Raw genomic sequence first — 15851 nt, 5'->3', positions numbered from 1 at the left:
TAATCTCCTGTTTAGGACATAGTACTAGCTTGTGCTGTGTTTGCTCTGTTAACTTCAGTGAACTTACAGCAGATTGAGAGTTAAAGGGGGTTTGAAAGAGCTTACTAGGCTCAGGTTCAGTAAAGCACTTATACAGGTGCTTAGATGCATGCAGTAGAAAGACCAATAAAGTTATCCATGTGATTAAGAGTACTGATTTACTTAAGTCTGAACTTGCTTATGGTTTTAAGGCTGAATCAGCATACGTTTAAGCAATGACGAGGCCAGCAAACTGAACTCAGTAGTCATACTCTTCTAACAATGGACACGTGCTCCAGTACAACCAAGAACTCATCTGCTGTCTTAAGGAGCAGGATCTGGCAATTTGGGTTCTCATCTTGACTGTGCAATGGCTAGCAGTGTAGGTGCGGGGAAAATGTGTCAGCAGACAAGTCCACAGAAACATGGAATATTGCTGACTTCACTACACTGTAACCAGCAGAATCCCAAATCACTCCTGAAATCCCTGTGTATCTGAAGGACTTAATCACTGAAAGCTGACATCTTCACTTACCTTTTAATGCAAAGGGTGAGGGATCTTTAACTCCTGCAGTTGTCTTTCACGTGAGCAGAACAACTTTTTGAAGCATCACTTGCTATTTTTGTCTCTGTGTTCTACAAAAGACTTATTTACAGTCTGGGGCTCTTCCAACACATTCTTAGATCCTGATGAGACTCTTGAGTTGATCTCAAGCCCCATGTTCTGAAGCAAGAAGAAATGCTTGTGTTTCATGAGGGACACTCTGGGAAAAGGGAGCCTGCAACACAATGCATCTCAAAGCAGCAGCAGCAAAGATCAGTGCAATATGAGAAATCTGTATACTTTCTAATGCTTTATTCATGAGCTTTGGCTTTTTAAAGTTCTGACTGAGTACGATGGGTCTCATGGTTCTGTTTTTACTTGTGAACATAGAACGATCCTATAAAAGTCACTCCTAACATTTGGATTTTACAAAAGTACCAGGAGATAAAGTTCCAAAGCTGCCTTCATAACTGCGTCTTCGAGAGGAAAAGTAGTTTGTGCCATATCTTCTCTAACACAGAGTACTCCATCTTTTGACTCCTAATTAGGCTAATTCAATTTTCATATCCTATTTAAGCTTCTAAAGGGAGAAAATAGAGCAGGTGTTAAACCGTCTTCATCTAAATGTCTCAGGCAACAAAATACAGGAGAAAGTTTATATACAACCTGCTTTCTGTAGTCTGAAAGAACACTATGCAGAGAGAATCCTGCCCTCTTGAGTGCCTAACAGTTGGGATTTCTTTAGTGGTTGCCCTGGCACAGTCTTTTTTTGACTCATTCCTTTACTCCTGAAGTTGTAAGCGTTGTCTTTTCTAGAAGGTGGAGTGAATTGATCACCATGTAACGTGAGAAAAGCATATAGATGCGGCGAAACCAGAGGAGCTGGCTGTGATGACACTGCATGGCTCTCTAGAAGGAAAAAAAAGTTAAGAAACCATTATAGAGACCTTCCTGACCTAATGTGACTGCAGTTTTCAGGGCCTCCCATTAGTTTTACTGCCAATGTAAAGGACTGTCTGCTTTCAGTGAGCAAGGAAGCATCAGTAAGAGTGCAAGGTTGCCTACTGTGAGGCCAAAGGGCAGGAAGAAAGCTGTGCTCCTACATGGCTGGTGTTGTGCTGCCTCTTGTTGAGAGGTCCTGCTAGAAAGGATGTTACCAACTGCAGGTGGATGCCACGACAGCTTCTTTGTAATGTAAGTGCTCCCCCCCTGCATGGTCTCATGCCTGGGTGTTCACATGTTGGAGAAGCAGAAATGCGATAGTTGTGCACCTGAGAACACACAGCACGCTGCTTCTGATCATATGCTGCCAGCTGAAACTGAACTTTATCTGTTTACAGCATGCCAGCTTGAAACGGTCAGATTTCAGAAACAAAAAACAAAAGGGAACAATGCCACCTTTATCGGTTACGTGGCATAACCTCAGTAGCCTCAGAACTAGGTAAGTTCTGTGTATGTTATCTGTGGACTAACAGGACTGACTGCTGGGTAAACGATAACATGCAATGGAAGAGGAGCTGATCGTATGGGAACTGCAGACTGAATTCTGAGATCTCGTGCAGCAAAATAATTAGTAAAAATGCACAGTGGAGAAGGAGGCCTGTTAAGAGCTTTGGACCATGAGTTGTCTCCATCTTTAGTTAGAGCTACGATCCAAGAACACACTTCCTGGCATGCAGTCCTACCTTTCTGAGACAGGTCACTTGTTCAGAATACTGCATGTTGGATTCAGTGTCCTCCTACACCTAACATCCTAGACACCGCAAAATTCAGTGCACTCTGACAACACAAGATCTCTGAGCTGTAAATCTGCTCAGCCCTGTCCTACAATCCACACAGCATGTGAAGCAAAGCAGTTCGCCCATTCATATTTCACAAATCACTAAAGACTGCCCACTAGTGACATTCATAACCTACAGGTATAATTATCTGTGAAGCCCTCTGTGATGATGACCTGAACCTTCTGACCAGAGCTTTCTCAGTGATGATGAGTTATTCAAACAGGTTAAACAAGTGCAAAGAGTCTCACCCTGGCTTGTTCAGTTTCCTCCTCTGTGAGTATGAAGAGCGCATCTCTGGGCAGGAGGCAGGAAAGGGGCACATCCAGGATGGAGATGTACTTCCGCAGCAGATTTACTGACTCAAGGACAAGCACACGACACCCTGGACAGAGAGAGAGGATAAATATTTCAGAACAACAGAACTGTTGTAAGGCGCCCATCTATCTCTGCAGGCTCAGCAGGTCTTTGCAGATCCCCCTGTATTGTTCTTTTTTTGCACAAAAGGGCTCCGTAACCTTGCTTTTGTGGCAGTAACACATCAGCCTGGTTCAGCGGCAGCAATTCTCAGTGAGCTCTCACAGCACTCTTCAGATTTCTGATGCAGTTTTACTCTTCCTATGCTTCGCCCTTGAAAACAGTTGCTCACAAACGTATGTAGTGCCAAAAAGCAGTGCCAGGAGTAAGGTGTGACTGCAAAGGGAGGGCTGTTTCTCCCTGGTAAGCAAGCTGCAGGTTGGATGTACCTGATACAATGGGAATTTGAAATAGCTGTCTCTGGTTCATCAAATAAAAACAAGATTTCCTCTTTCCACTCCAATTCTTACTTACAGAAAAAAGATACAAGACTCAGGAAGGGCTGTATCAAACATTAACTCAGGGTGGCAGTTACACTTCATCAGAGTTCTCGAATTCATTGCTCAGATATTCGTGCTGAAGTAGATGAATGGAGTGTATAAAGATTACATTGACTAGGTTTTTCTTCTTTTCCTTTTTCTAATTTTGAAGAGACCTCTGAACTCAAAGGTCAATTGCTTCTTCCTTTCTTTCTTTCCTTTCTTTCTTTCCTTTCTTTCTTTCCTTTCTTTCTTTCTTTCCTTTCTTCCCTTCTTCCCTTTCTTCCCTTTCTTCCTTTCTTCCCTTTCTTCCTTTCTTCCCTTTCTTCCCTTTGTAGCCCTCAAAAGAGCTGCTTTGGGATTTCCTTGGGCTCAGAACCTGCTGTGATCACACTCCATGCTTTAGACACTGTACTGAAGTCCAACTGGAAAGGCCAAAGTTGCTTTGTAGAATGCAGTCAGATAAGCCATCAGATCTCCAGTGAGACAAAGAACAATGTTGAATTGCCACAAAGGCAGTGTAATGGATCGTTTTAATGACACTTTGCTGCAACGAGTCTTGCTTTAATCCAACCAAAGCGTATGCTGATAGCACACTACAGCCCTAACCAACTCCAACACACTTTCTTACCTTTCCATCCCTCTCTATCCTCTCTCCTTCAAAAGAAGGGAGATAAATCCTCCTGCAGCTGCCGGCAGATGGCGGCCCGAGGCAGCTGCAAACGCACCGCCTGGCTGGGTCACTGCAGGCCCCTGCTGTGCCGGTGGCCCCGTGGTCGGAACCGTGTCGTTGCTGTGCCACGTTGCTGCTCCCTGCTGCAGCCTCAGCTGCTCAACCTTGCAAGGTCACCGTGTAGGTCCCTGCGGAGCTGCAGCTGTGCCATGCTGTCTGAGAGGACCAACAGCAGCGCCAAGCTCCCTGCAGTGTGTCCCTGGGACGTGCGGGAACGCAGGCAGCTGGGTGACCGGGTGGCCTGTGTCACCTCCTGACGGCCTGGCTGCTCACAGCCCTCCCTGACACGTCACAGACTGAGCAGTTGCTGTTTAGCTGCCATAAGGTTTCAGCCTGCTGCCACGAAGGATGCTCTGCAGTGACAAGCGTGTTGCTGCTCCATGCAGAAGAGCCCTGACAGCTTTTACTCACACTAAAGATATTTCTTGTTTCCAAGCAGCAAATCTGTGTTCTTTTTAATTCTAGAACACGCCAGCCCTCTTCCTCACAGCAGCAAAGCCTGCAGATTGTTTTCCTGCTGTTCCCCAAATCTCAGCAGTAAGTTCCCCAAACAGCTGCAACCAAATTCAATATTTGCTATTCATCACTTGGGCCTCCTGAGCCCCCATCGGCCAGATCAGGCAAAGCTGTGGGCATTCAAGCTTCACAAAATGAAGGGCACTGTAAGAGCCTTCTGTGTCAGTGATATGACAAGGATCTCCACATGCTGACAGCAAGGGCTGCTCTGCATGGGAACGTGAGATGAAGTGAAGCAGGGAAGGAATGTACAGTTCAGTGAGGGATGGAAAAGGGTTGAGAGAAACAGACTGCACCCTGCCAAGCAGGGCAAGAGAAGTGCTGCCATTGATGAGTCTACTCCCATGACACCAGCAGGTGAAGCTCTTCAGAGCCTGTTGTGCCTGTGACCTGGGCAGGACAGGATTAACAGTGTAATACAACCTCTCTAGGTTGGCAGAAAGGGCAAGATCAATATAGCTAGTGGATTAGGCCTAGAATAGAAGCACATGAAGCCTGTTTGGCTTGGCTTTCTACTTCCAAATTGCTTATGCAGCAAGTATGCCTAGAATGAGATTATTAGCAGATCTACACATGCTAAGGGCTTGTACTGCTCCTGACAGACATTAGCACACCAATTCTTTTGAAAGAGTGGTGGTTAAAGCCGGACAGGGCCGGCAAAAGGGGTGGATTCATACCAGCAGCTGTCTTGGCTTCTTGAAACAAGCCTACGTGCTTGTGCCTGGCTGGGACAACTTGATTACAGATTATAAAAAGCCTGCTGTCTTTATGCTGGCTAAGGGCATTAGAAAGCAAAGCAGGATATTTAGGGTGCTCATTTGCATATCAGTGAGGCAATGCAAGGCTTAGCTGGCTTTTGCATTTGCAGAGAGATTTTCTCTGGATTCCCTGATCACATGAGCTTACACGGGTTCTGCCACAAATACTTCCCTCTTACCAACAGCAGAACAGGACATTTCCATGGCCTGAACATGCCTTTCAGCTCTATCCAGACAGCCTCAATCCCAGCATCAGTCTTGTTTCATTAAGCCCCTCTGATGCACAGCCCTGCACGCCTGCCAGATCAAATTATAAATACCAGGAATTTCAATGAGACTGGAACTATATTTGGAAAGGCTTAGCGTAAGCAGCAGCATGGGAGCTCCCCGTTCCTTTGGCATTTGTAGGTCATGTCAGATGTGATGTAATCAGAGCAGCAAGGCTTTCATATAGCTTCAGGAGTTTCATGATGCTGCTAGAGAAATGGAAATGCTATCTATATGTGGGTCAGTTTCAAACCTGAACCAATCTGAGGCACAGCCCATCCAGCCTATTCAGGACTACAGTATATCTAACAAACCAGCATGAACTAAGCATGGAGCTGGTTTGGTCTAGATAATACCTGACGTCTAGCAGCAATATCTACCACTGCAGTTCCTTGTTCTCTCTCTGTCCTTCATACAGCGCATACACAGCTCTTTGCTGTTATCTCAGTGTTCCTAGGAAAGGAGTTGGCATTAACGCCACTTTTCTTAGATGGCAGAATTGAAGAGACTAGAGTGTGAGCTCAGTTATAGGGCGTTTTGCCATCTTGGCCCCAGCTCTTTCCAATGGATCTTGGTCTGCAAAGTGCTACCATTAGGGAATAAAATTCATTTTGCTCTTGTAGTCAAGCAAGATCACAAGAATCACAAAGCAGAATCACACCACTGATACAGGACAACCCAAAAGGACAGGAAAGGCATAAACACCCCAAACCAGACTGGAAAGTGACTGCAGAGGAGCCTTAGCTGGTGAAAGGCTTCAGGGAGATAAAAGAGCAACAAAGAGTTCAGTTGTGGGCTTCATTTGCATTTCAAATAGAGGTGGGTTTGGCAGATGTTCTGGACAGAACAGGCATGTGGAAGATTGCCTAATGTGCACAGAGTCATGGGTGTTTTGTGTGACATACCTTCAGGTAACTTCCTCTCTGAATGCAGGTACCTGTGAATGACAAGATACACATAGGTAAACAATAATGCAGTTACTCAAATCTTTCTGTTACAGACATGGACTGTGTATTAACCCCTTTCTCTTAATACACATTGACAATAGTTGATCTTAAAAGACAGTTAAGGAGCAGTCATTGGATATATGTCAGGCAGTAGTAAGCCTCAATCCCCACGTTAATCTGTCACTTCTTTTCTATGCTGGCTGCTGGGGACACGGCACAAATAAGCTCCATAAACCCAATTCACTCTCAAACTTCTGTTGCACTAAGGGGAACTATAGGATGCTGCCAAAGGTTATTTACCTCTGATAGAGTTTGCTCTTACAGGTCTCTGTCTGCTGACCAGGAACATAGCTGACAGCTCCTGTTTGGGGACCAGCTTCCTTCTTTCTAACCTATGCTGGCATTGAGATATCCAAGGATTTGCTCCAACTTTTTGCTCAATAAGACTTTGATCTGCTCATGACTTTTACCTGGGAAATTTCTGTGCCAAAAACACATCCCCTCATCCCATTCCAAAGGACAATTCTTTTTCCTGCTTTGGCCCGTAGTTTGTGGTGGCAGAGCACTTATGCTCACATCACCATTTGAATGCCTCCAGATTTGGCCCATCACGGGGATGGGAAGAAGCAGATCTCCAGCAGATGGCACTCAGAGCTGTCCCACACTCTCCATTACTCTTCCATTAGAAAAAAAAATAGATCCAAACAACGGAACATTTTCCAAAAAGAGAAAGGAAATTAAAAAAAAAAAGAAAAAAGAAAAAAAAAGAAAAAAGGAAAGTTCTTTAACTCTGAGTAATATTTAAAAAGATTGTTATCGTCTTATAGCAGTGTATTTAACAAAGGACAACATGACAGTTCATGTGTAAATCAGCCAGGATAAAACATACATTATATGTAAACTGTTATGTTTCTCCAGTCACTTTCAAACTAGGATTATCTCTAGCTGTTGGTTAAGTTCAAGGAAAAGGATTAGCTACACAGGAGTAGACAAAATAGGAAGCACTGAGATATGAATAGCCAAAGCAATTCAAAGCAAAAGCCAAGCCAGAAATGCAGGTCATGGCAGAACTCAAACAGCAATCAGAAGACACATGCCTTAAATAGAGGCTCTTGCCAACGGTCTCATCCAGAGCTGAAAATCAACAAGCAGTGCCATTTTCTACTAAACAGTGGCCCTGTAATACTGACCTGGCCCCCCTATACCTCACTACTCAAGTCCTGCTGTACAGACCAGGGTCATCAGTGTTGCTCTGCAAACACTACCAGCAATTTTTCAGAGGCAAAGGAAAGGTTTAAATATCTGCATTAATGTGTGCTCTGCTCTTCTGCCAGAAGTTTCTTCCCCTCCAGCTAGAATCTGGCCACCCAAAGTGGTGATTCAGCACTCAGTAAAGCTAGCAGGGTGGGAACTTATTTTAAAATAAACTTGAAGAAAGCAATGAGGGGTTGGGAAATTTGGCTACCTATCCCAAATCCTAGTGCCTATTCTGGGTGTGCTGCTGTTGTATGGAGAGACTGTCAAAGCACTAACTGACAGCAAGTTAAAGGCTGTGAAGAGCTGCTCCAAGAGTGAACTAATAATCACCATTTCTGGCCACTAGAAACAGAAACAAAGAGAGATCCCGTTCATATGGAAATATGAAGCAGGGAGCACCTTCAGCAGAGAAGGTTTGATCCAGTAGAAAATTAAGGGGCTCGTGTAAAGATTCAGAGATGCACAAACTACATATTCTGGTTAAGGAATCAACACTGCAGCCAGAGAGACTTAATAGTGATCGGGACAAACAGGCATAGAAAAACTCAGATCATTTCCTTATCCTTTTTGTCCTGAGCCAAATGGTTCAGCTCTGTGCAGAGCACTCAGAATGGACTCCACCCAGGTGCAGAGGAATTGCAGCCTTGCTCATTTGTATTTCTCAGGCTAGAGCTGGCAATGAACTATGTGGTTGCAGAGAGAGAGAGAGAGAGAGAAGCAGAGGAAGAGAGAAAGAAAGCAACACGTTCATAGAACTAGCCAACCCTCCCCCAAATCAATCTTCTTGCTCCCATCTCCACCCTGCTGAAGCTTTCTCCAGGGGACACTTCCAAGTAGGGGAGAGGTTGCAGCTGTTCTGTTGTTGCCATTTTGGGAATGTTGTTTTATAGATTGGACTTGCTGTGGTTTGGGTGAAATGAAAGAGTTTGGCATAAAATCTTGACAAGTCAAACACAAACAGGCTCTTTTTTTTTTTTTTTTTTTTTAGGAATGTTTTTATGTTTTTCTTCCAAAGAGGCCTTTTATAAAAATTCTTTTCTTTCAAATATAGAGCTCATTCCCATCCACCCACCAAATCCCAAAGGCCAGCTGATTTCAAGGTACCTCTCACTGCACCCCTCTGGTTAGACCTTCTGCAAGGTTTCAGATCCACATTTGAAACAGTGCAACCCTCTGCAGAGAACTCCAAAATACCGTGAGACCTGTGACAGTACTCGCCATTTCTGCACTGCAAGGACCATCCCTCAAGGACCAGCAGCTTCAGCTATCAGCTGCATCTGCCCAGCAGAAAAAGTGAAGCAGCCAACAAATCCCATTCTGCAAACTGCTGAATGGAGTCAGCTCCTGAATGAAAGCTGTCAGCAAAGCAAGTGGGCTAGCTCTGAAGTACAGACCCCTGATACCGGTCTGAGGAGGCAAAAAGGAATAAATCAAGATGGAGCTGGGATCTCTGATTCAGGGAATACAGAACTGCTCTGGGTTACAAGTGGGATTGATGCTCAGGGGGTGGATCACAGCTTTGGTGACGTTCTCTTCAGTGAGAAATTGTTCACTGAAATCAATGACTTCACTCTCCAATTAGAATCTGGTGCCAAAGGCAAAACCCTTCACTGTGCTATGCTGGATGCTGTCAAGCCCCGGGGAAACACAGTTTTCAAGAGCACGGCAAAAGAATGGATGCCTTAAAGATACATTGGGGCTCCATTTAGGATCCTAACCCCCTAATCTGCCCAATTAATTTGACGAAACAGATGTGAAAGAGGAAGAACAGTCAGTCTCCTGCGAATCACTGAGACATTAGAGGGATATACTTGCCAGATGTTGAACGTTTACTATCTGGAACACCTCCTCCCTCCCTAACTGGACTTTCTGGCTGCCTTTCCATGCACCCTGATCTACACCACGTAACAACATGCAGCTTTTGAAGCACTCTTCAGGCCCTCAGTACTCACGTGTATCACACTGGTAGAAGATGGTTCCATCATCCAGGAAAAAAAAAAGTGGCAACTCAGATTTTCCAGTTGACAGAGCTTCTCTTTGGCTCTGTGCTTAGGTCTCTGCACTGGGAGAAGAATGTGCAGTGTCACTGCTCCAGTCACGCTGCTAGCAGTCTAGCGATGCTGGGAAGGATATTCCTTGGGGCCATTTCTTCAGCAAAGAATAAAACCAAACCAGACTTACTGGTGGAGGGGAATCCCTGCTAGCTACCAACAATTCAGAACCCTGTGTGCAACCTTACCCTAACGGCTCTCACCAGCAACGTGAAAGGGTTCTGGGATAAATGAACTTAGTGAAATTAAGGAATGAGATGAAATCTAGGAGGAAATACCCAGCTAGATTCCAAAATGATGTACGCCAAGCATAGGGCAGTCATCTGAGGGGAAAAGACAAACTTAGAGGACATAACTTTCCTGACCTTATAGACAGAGTCTGGGTCCAACCACAGCTACCATTCACAAATTCTACCATCACTTAGGACATTTGAGACTGTTAAAATAAAATCACCAGAAGTGAGCTGGACTGTGAAGCTACAGACTGAAGGATATGATACTGCAACCTGTTATTTCTTCAATCCTCTTTATTTTGCAGGAGCCCTACAACTCTGTTAGGGCCTAAAGAATCCCAACCATACACATCAGTGACACAAACAAATCTTTTCCCAAGGTGGAGCAAATAAAAGCTGATTTGGAAGAATGATTTTCTGGGAGAAAGCAAGGGTAATAACAAGACTATAGTCTGCTTTGAAAACATAAATGGAATGTCACTCATTTGAAACATGTGGGCTTCAGGTGCTTAAATGGAGTGAAGGATCAGAATCCCATTCCAGCCCTGCACTGCAGGGGGGGGGGCTGTAGGGGCACTGATCTGCAATAAAAATGGTAGATGGGGACCCATACACTATCATCAAGTTAATTATCATAGAAACAGCTTGCTTCCTGCTCAACATGTTCTTAAAGACCTGAACTTAATAATTCAATACAAGCACAACCATGCTTTGAAGAGGTGTAATCCAGTTGGCAGCTTTTGGAATCAGTACCCACGAAATATGTGGGATTTGGCTGGACAACGCTGATCACTGTTTTGATACACTTATTTGAAACTGGCATTTAATTAGCCCTCCTCTTTGAGGAAATCCTGGTGCAATCTACCCTCACAGTGCTATGTACCACAGCATTCATCAATGGGGCACTCAGAAGTCAAGCTGTGACACGTAAGTGCAAAAAGGCATTGGTGGCACTCAAGCTGCATCACAATCAACTCAAGAGAGATAAAGCATTAAGCTCCCAAATATCACTTCTGCAGCAATACCACAGTCTCATTTACAACCTACCACTGAGCTGATGGATGTTAAGAAACATCCTGCAAGACTAAGAGGTGTTTTTCTAAATCGAACTGATGAGAATAGGCTCAGCTAATGATTCTTTGATGTAGCTTTTTATATGGCATCGTTGATATAAGTTTTATGGATGCAGTTGCTATAACAACATAACGCACGGTTAAATATAGTAGCTCCTATTTTCCACTCAGTTTGCTCTGCCCTAAGCAGACAAGGACTATTCTTTTCTGTTCTAGTTGGGATGAAATGGATTTGATTGCTCACTGAAGAAAACAAGCGTTACAGTCCTTCCTCCCCCTCACAGTGGCCATTACTCCCCACCTTAAGCAAGCAAACAACAAAATCAACAGCCTTCCATTTGCTAGGCAAGAAGGCTTGTATAAAAATCAAACTGCAAGATGACTCATGCTAAACTAAAACTCCTTGATATTACATGTGATCTCAGTGCAAACACTATCATTTCAAAGTGCAGGAAAGAGAGGTTCTCAAATATTCCTGTCACGTACTATTTACCATGGTTATCATTGTAGTGCTTCAGTGACTGACCAAATACTGAGAAAGGGTATTAAGTGACCCTGATGTCACTTGAGACCTGTTCATCCTTGTGAATGTGTGTACAGGGTCCAGTCTTGGCCACAGGGAAAGCTCCTACTTTGAAGATAAAGTAGAATTATGTTGCCAAATCAGGGCCAAAGGGAAAGAAATAGAGCTACAGAGAATTGTGTTCAATTCCCTCTTCTTTGCTATACTGCCTTTTTTTTGTTCTCTTGTTTCTTTTGATGCTTTTTGATGTTTTTTTTCCAGTCTGGAAGGCAGAACTGAAATACTCCCAGAGGAGACCAAAATCAAATGGCAATTTGTGTTCCTCCCCCATCCTACTATTTTTTTTTCTTTTTAGGGGGGGAGGGAAGGGGAGGTTCTTAGTATTTTTCCCTTGCAAAATAAGAAACTCACCCTCAAACCTTGGCATTTCACAGATCTGAAGGCTATGCATATAACAGCATCTAGACTCCTCGCAAGGTGCCACAAAGATGTTTGATGCAAGTGGAAGGAACGTTGTTTCTGAATAGTTCCTGCTCTTCTGAACATAACTTCTGTTCCAGATCCTAGAAAGGTTATTTACATTCTTGGCAGATAATGCTGAGAATCCGCTCAGCTATGACCATTTCCTGAACTGCTGTGCTCCTTGCAGCTGTTTAATAACCTGTATCTCCTGAAGCAAGGAGCTATGGGATGGATCATATGACCTGTTTTACCTCTGCTGTTGCAGCAAGCAACCTCTTAGTGGGCATAAGGTTAGTCTCTCACAGGCTGGGAGCATCCAGAAGAGCTGAGTGTTGCTGCATCAGCCTTCTGCTTCACCCTTTCTACTTGCTGTCATAGTGGAGGCAGAGTCCTGCAGTCCTCATTTAAAGATGGTTAATAAATAAATGCAATCCACGTAATACCTACAGAAGAGAGTTCACTTGTCTTTTTGCTGCCATTTAGCACTCAAACCCTGGGGGAAGCATCCTCTGCTCTGTAAAGCCCTGCTAGCAGGGGGTATGTGAGAAGCCCCAGCATACGCTCCCGGTGCTGCCTGCACTAGCCAGTATGCAAGAACTCACCAGGGCACTGAAAATCAGGAGTGGTACAGTCACGCTCTACTTCCTCCATGACACAAACTGAAAAATAATGAGAGCAAGCAAGATGCTAAAGATAAATTTAACCTTTCAGTGACCACAGCATCACTCCTGCCACATGCAGATGACTGAGTTGCCATGCTTATTTCTGCCAATTCAGGACCAGAAAAAGATGAGACACAAACTGGCTCTTAATTAAAGAGAGCAAGTAAGAAAGGGAAATAATGATGATGTTGGAGACCTAATAGTCGCTTGAATTGCACAGATGATTTAGAAAACAAATAGATGCTAAAAAGATAAACTTGCAAAGAGTTCTTCTCATGCTTGGAAAAGGCAGGGAAAGCTTTAAAGGAAATCACTCTAGGACACAAAGAAAACTAAATGAGCAGAGTTAAAATAAATGATGGTTAGCTGCCTTGCCAGGAAAAAATAGGGTAGTTTTTGTCTAGCATCCTTCCTACATCACAACACAGAGAAAAAGGCTTTCAGAATTTAAAGAATGAAGTGATAAAGCAATGAACTATCTTAGAAAGATCAGTAAATAGGGACAGTTTAAGTGAAAGAGTAATGACCTTCACCCAGAGTAGTAAATTCAGATAATCGGATGGGACAGCAACATCTTCTTTACCAATGGTGCAGGCTTCTCCAAAATTCAAGAGAGGCCTCACTGAAAGGAAGACTAGCAAAGCACCAGCAGGTGGAATAATAAAGGATGCCGCAGGTCATTTACAACACTGTAGGAGCTGCTCCAAATAGCATCATATCCATGGTCTGGCACACAGGTATGCACAAAGTTAATACTACTCTTGGCTCTAGCTAGTAATTAACTGCTTATATGCAAACACCACATTCACTCTGTAACACTACAGAGAGGCATCCAATGAAGCACGCAGAACACTGTACCTTAAAGCAGTGTAAAGAGAAATGTGGTTAGCATGACCACTCACTCCTCCCGCATCAAAAGTTACCACCTGCAAAATAAAACCACAGAACAGTAAACATTTTGAAGAATAAAGAGACAATGCAATAACCAGCTTTGACATCTAAAACAGCACTGCCCCAGCCAACTGTCTCCAAAGAGTTGTTTTTGTGTTGCACAATGTAGCCTTTGTGCATGAACTCAAGTTACAGAAACACAACTAAACAAATAAGTGAGGACAGTCCGGAACTAAACAACTACACAGTCTAATAGCTTAAACAAGGCAGAAATGATAAGTATCACATTCCCAATGGCAGGATGCTCTTGTTACTTATTACATAGCCAAAAGGTTACTTGCAGAGTAACCTCACGCAAACTAGTTCTTGTCCCAAGTAGTCCAGCTCGATGAATCACTCTCTCCTGGATCTGAGGGCATACCAGAATGCCTCTGAATTGCAGGGTGAGACTATAAGCTTGCTGTGAATCAAGACAGACTGCTCTAATAAGAGCAACACAGCCATGCACTACTGTCCTGACTGTAATGAGACTTCATCACATAATAGCAATAGTTGATAATCTGATATGAGAATAAACCTTTAAGGAATCAGCCAATTGCCATTTTTGTACAACCAAGTCAGGCTGTCAGCTGAATGAGAAGTTCATGTTGCTTTACCCTTCTCTGCAGGAAGAAACGAGGACTTTTTAATGCAGAAATAACATGTGAAAGTAGCATTAACAAGTCACTAACCAAAGCACGGAATACCCTTGGCTCTCAGTCCTCAGAGCTACTCAATAATGTATCAGGGCAAAGCATCCACCCTAAGGGCTCATTCTGCACAGTACTATAAAGTAGGTATCCTGCTACCAACCTGGAAGACAAACTGGCAGCACAAAGTGTAAAGCAGACAGGGTACATATGCTGCTACTGGTATGGTTTCCATAAGGTGGAAGTGACAACCCTTGAACAGCATCTGGTTAGGCTTTCATTCTGATAGAGGCCAAGCAGCGGAGTTCTTCACAGCTCCTTTTTTTGTGACCAGGAAGGAATCAAACTCCCTACATTTCAATCAATATTTGCTTCTTTGCCAGCACATTCTTTCACGAGGGAAGAAAATGTTACTGGCCTTGTTTAGTCACCACAGCTCCCTCCTCAATATCTATTTTCTAAGCAAGGCTTGAAGTACTGGGTTAAGGATCAAAGGAAGATCTAACACCACCCTGCCCATCCTGCAACTTTCTACTCCACCCTCTAACAGAAGAAGCCCTCTCACACACAGGAGATACCATGTAAAGGATGGGAAACACAGAGACGGCGATAAACACTTTAAATCCCACAAACTCCAGGCAAACCTGCTGACAAGCCCATCCACCTTGTACGAGCTCACAGACAGACTGTCCGCTTTGCCCAGTGGCTGTAGTTGTGTTGCCATCAAGCAGCACGGTTATTCACTGCCAGCAGGAAGTTGTGGGGCAGTTTGGTTTTGCTCAGGTACAAGGAAGCATTTCCTTGCTATCCCTTCTATAAGAAGAAAAAACACGTCTTCTGCTTTGGCTGCTTTATTGTACATCAGCACTACTTCACAGGCTGCCTGAAGAGACTGCACAGACTAGAATGGTGCTCAGCCCTCCTTAAGATTATCAGCTTTTTGAGTAGCTCATCTGGGAAAGATGTTATTTAATAAACTCTGTATGACTTGAGGAACCAGCACGGCACCCTGCACTCTACAGATAAGAGAAAGCATGCTCTGAAGTCACTTCTTCCTATATAGGAACTCTCCTGACACAACAATGCGTCCACTCTCCACAGGCAGAATAAACTCTTAAGCAGGTGATTAACAGTGCAAGTCTGATAGGGACTGGACTTTCACTTAACCTTTTAACTATATGGGGACAGAGCGAGCTTTGTCTTTTCTACCTGATAATTTATGTTCATGTAACCTATATAAATAAAACATCATCAAGATTACCACCCCGCTGTAAAATGTGGTTGAAATCAGCCAATGGGCTCTAAAGTCTTTTGAAACACACAAATGACACACACAAATACAATTGCATTACACTTGTTTCCTTGGGAAACCAAACTATAAACTCAAGGCAAGCCAAAACACACATTTTCCCTCTATAGCGAGCACAGGAGAACAAACCAAAAGACCAAGATAAGAGACTACAGTGAGCAGACTAAATAAGCTAATCACTATTTTGACAAAGCTGGCTCAGGCCAACTGTGGGAGCACAAAGCTGGGTTAGGAAATGTTCTTGACATGGAAATTATCTGTTCAGAAACACCTTTGGAGGTTTTCCTTCTCCACATCTGTTTTG

The 15851-nt window shown here is 43.8% G+C and overlaps 1 protein-coding gene across 3 annotated transcripts in view; it reads right to left on the bottom strand.

The window, feature by feature from the left end:
• PIGL (phosphatidylinositol glycan anchor biosynthesis class L) overlaps window positions 1-15851 on the bottom strand; it is a 72149-nt gene that overhangs the window by 10540 nt on the left and 45758 nt on the right. For all 3 annotated transcript variants that reach the window (XM_072353202.1, XM_072353200.1, XM_072353203.1), the window contains exons 4-7: window positions 13517-13584; window positions 6356-6387; window positions 2592-2725; window positions 554-1471 (exon numbers count right to left, since the gene is read on the bottom strand). In XM_072353202.1, the coding sequence (XP_072209303.1) occupies window positions 1337-1471; window positions 2592-2725; window positions 6356-6387; window positions 13517-13584 (369 nt within the window). In that variant the 3' untranslated portion in view covers window positions 554-1336. The remainder of the gene's footprint in view (window positions 1-553; window positions 1472-2591; window positions 2726-6355; window positions 6388-13516; window positions 13585-15851) is intronic.

Source organism: Excalfactoria chinensis, chromosome 19 (assembly GCF_039878825.1).
Source record: "Excalfactoria chinensis isolate bCotChi1 chromosome 19, bCotChi1.hap2, whole genome shotgun sequence".
NCBI lineage: Eukaryota > Metazoa > Chordata > Aves > Galliformes > Phasianidae > Excalfactoria > Excalfactoria chinensis.
Note: the sequence above shows the minus strand (reverse complement) of the source record. Positions and strands in the feature narration are given on the sequence as shown.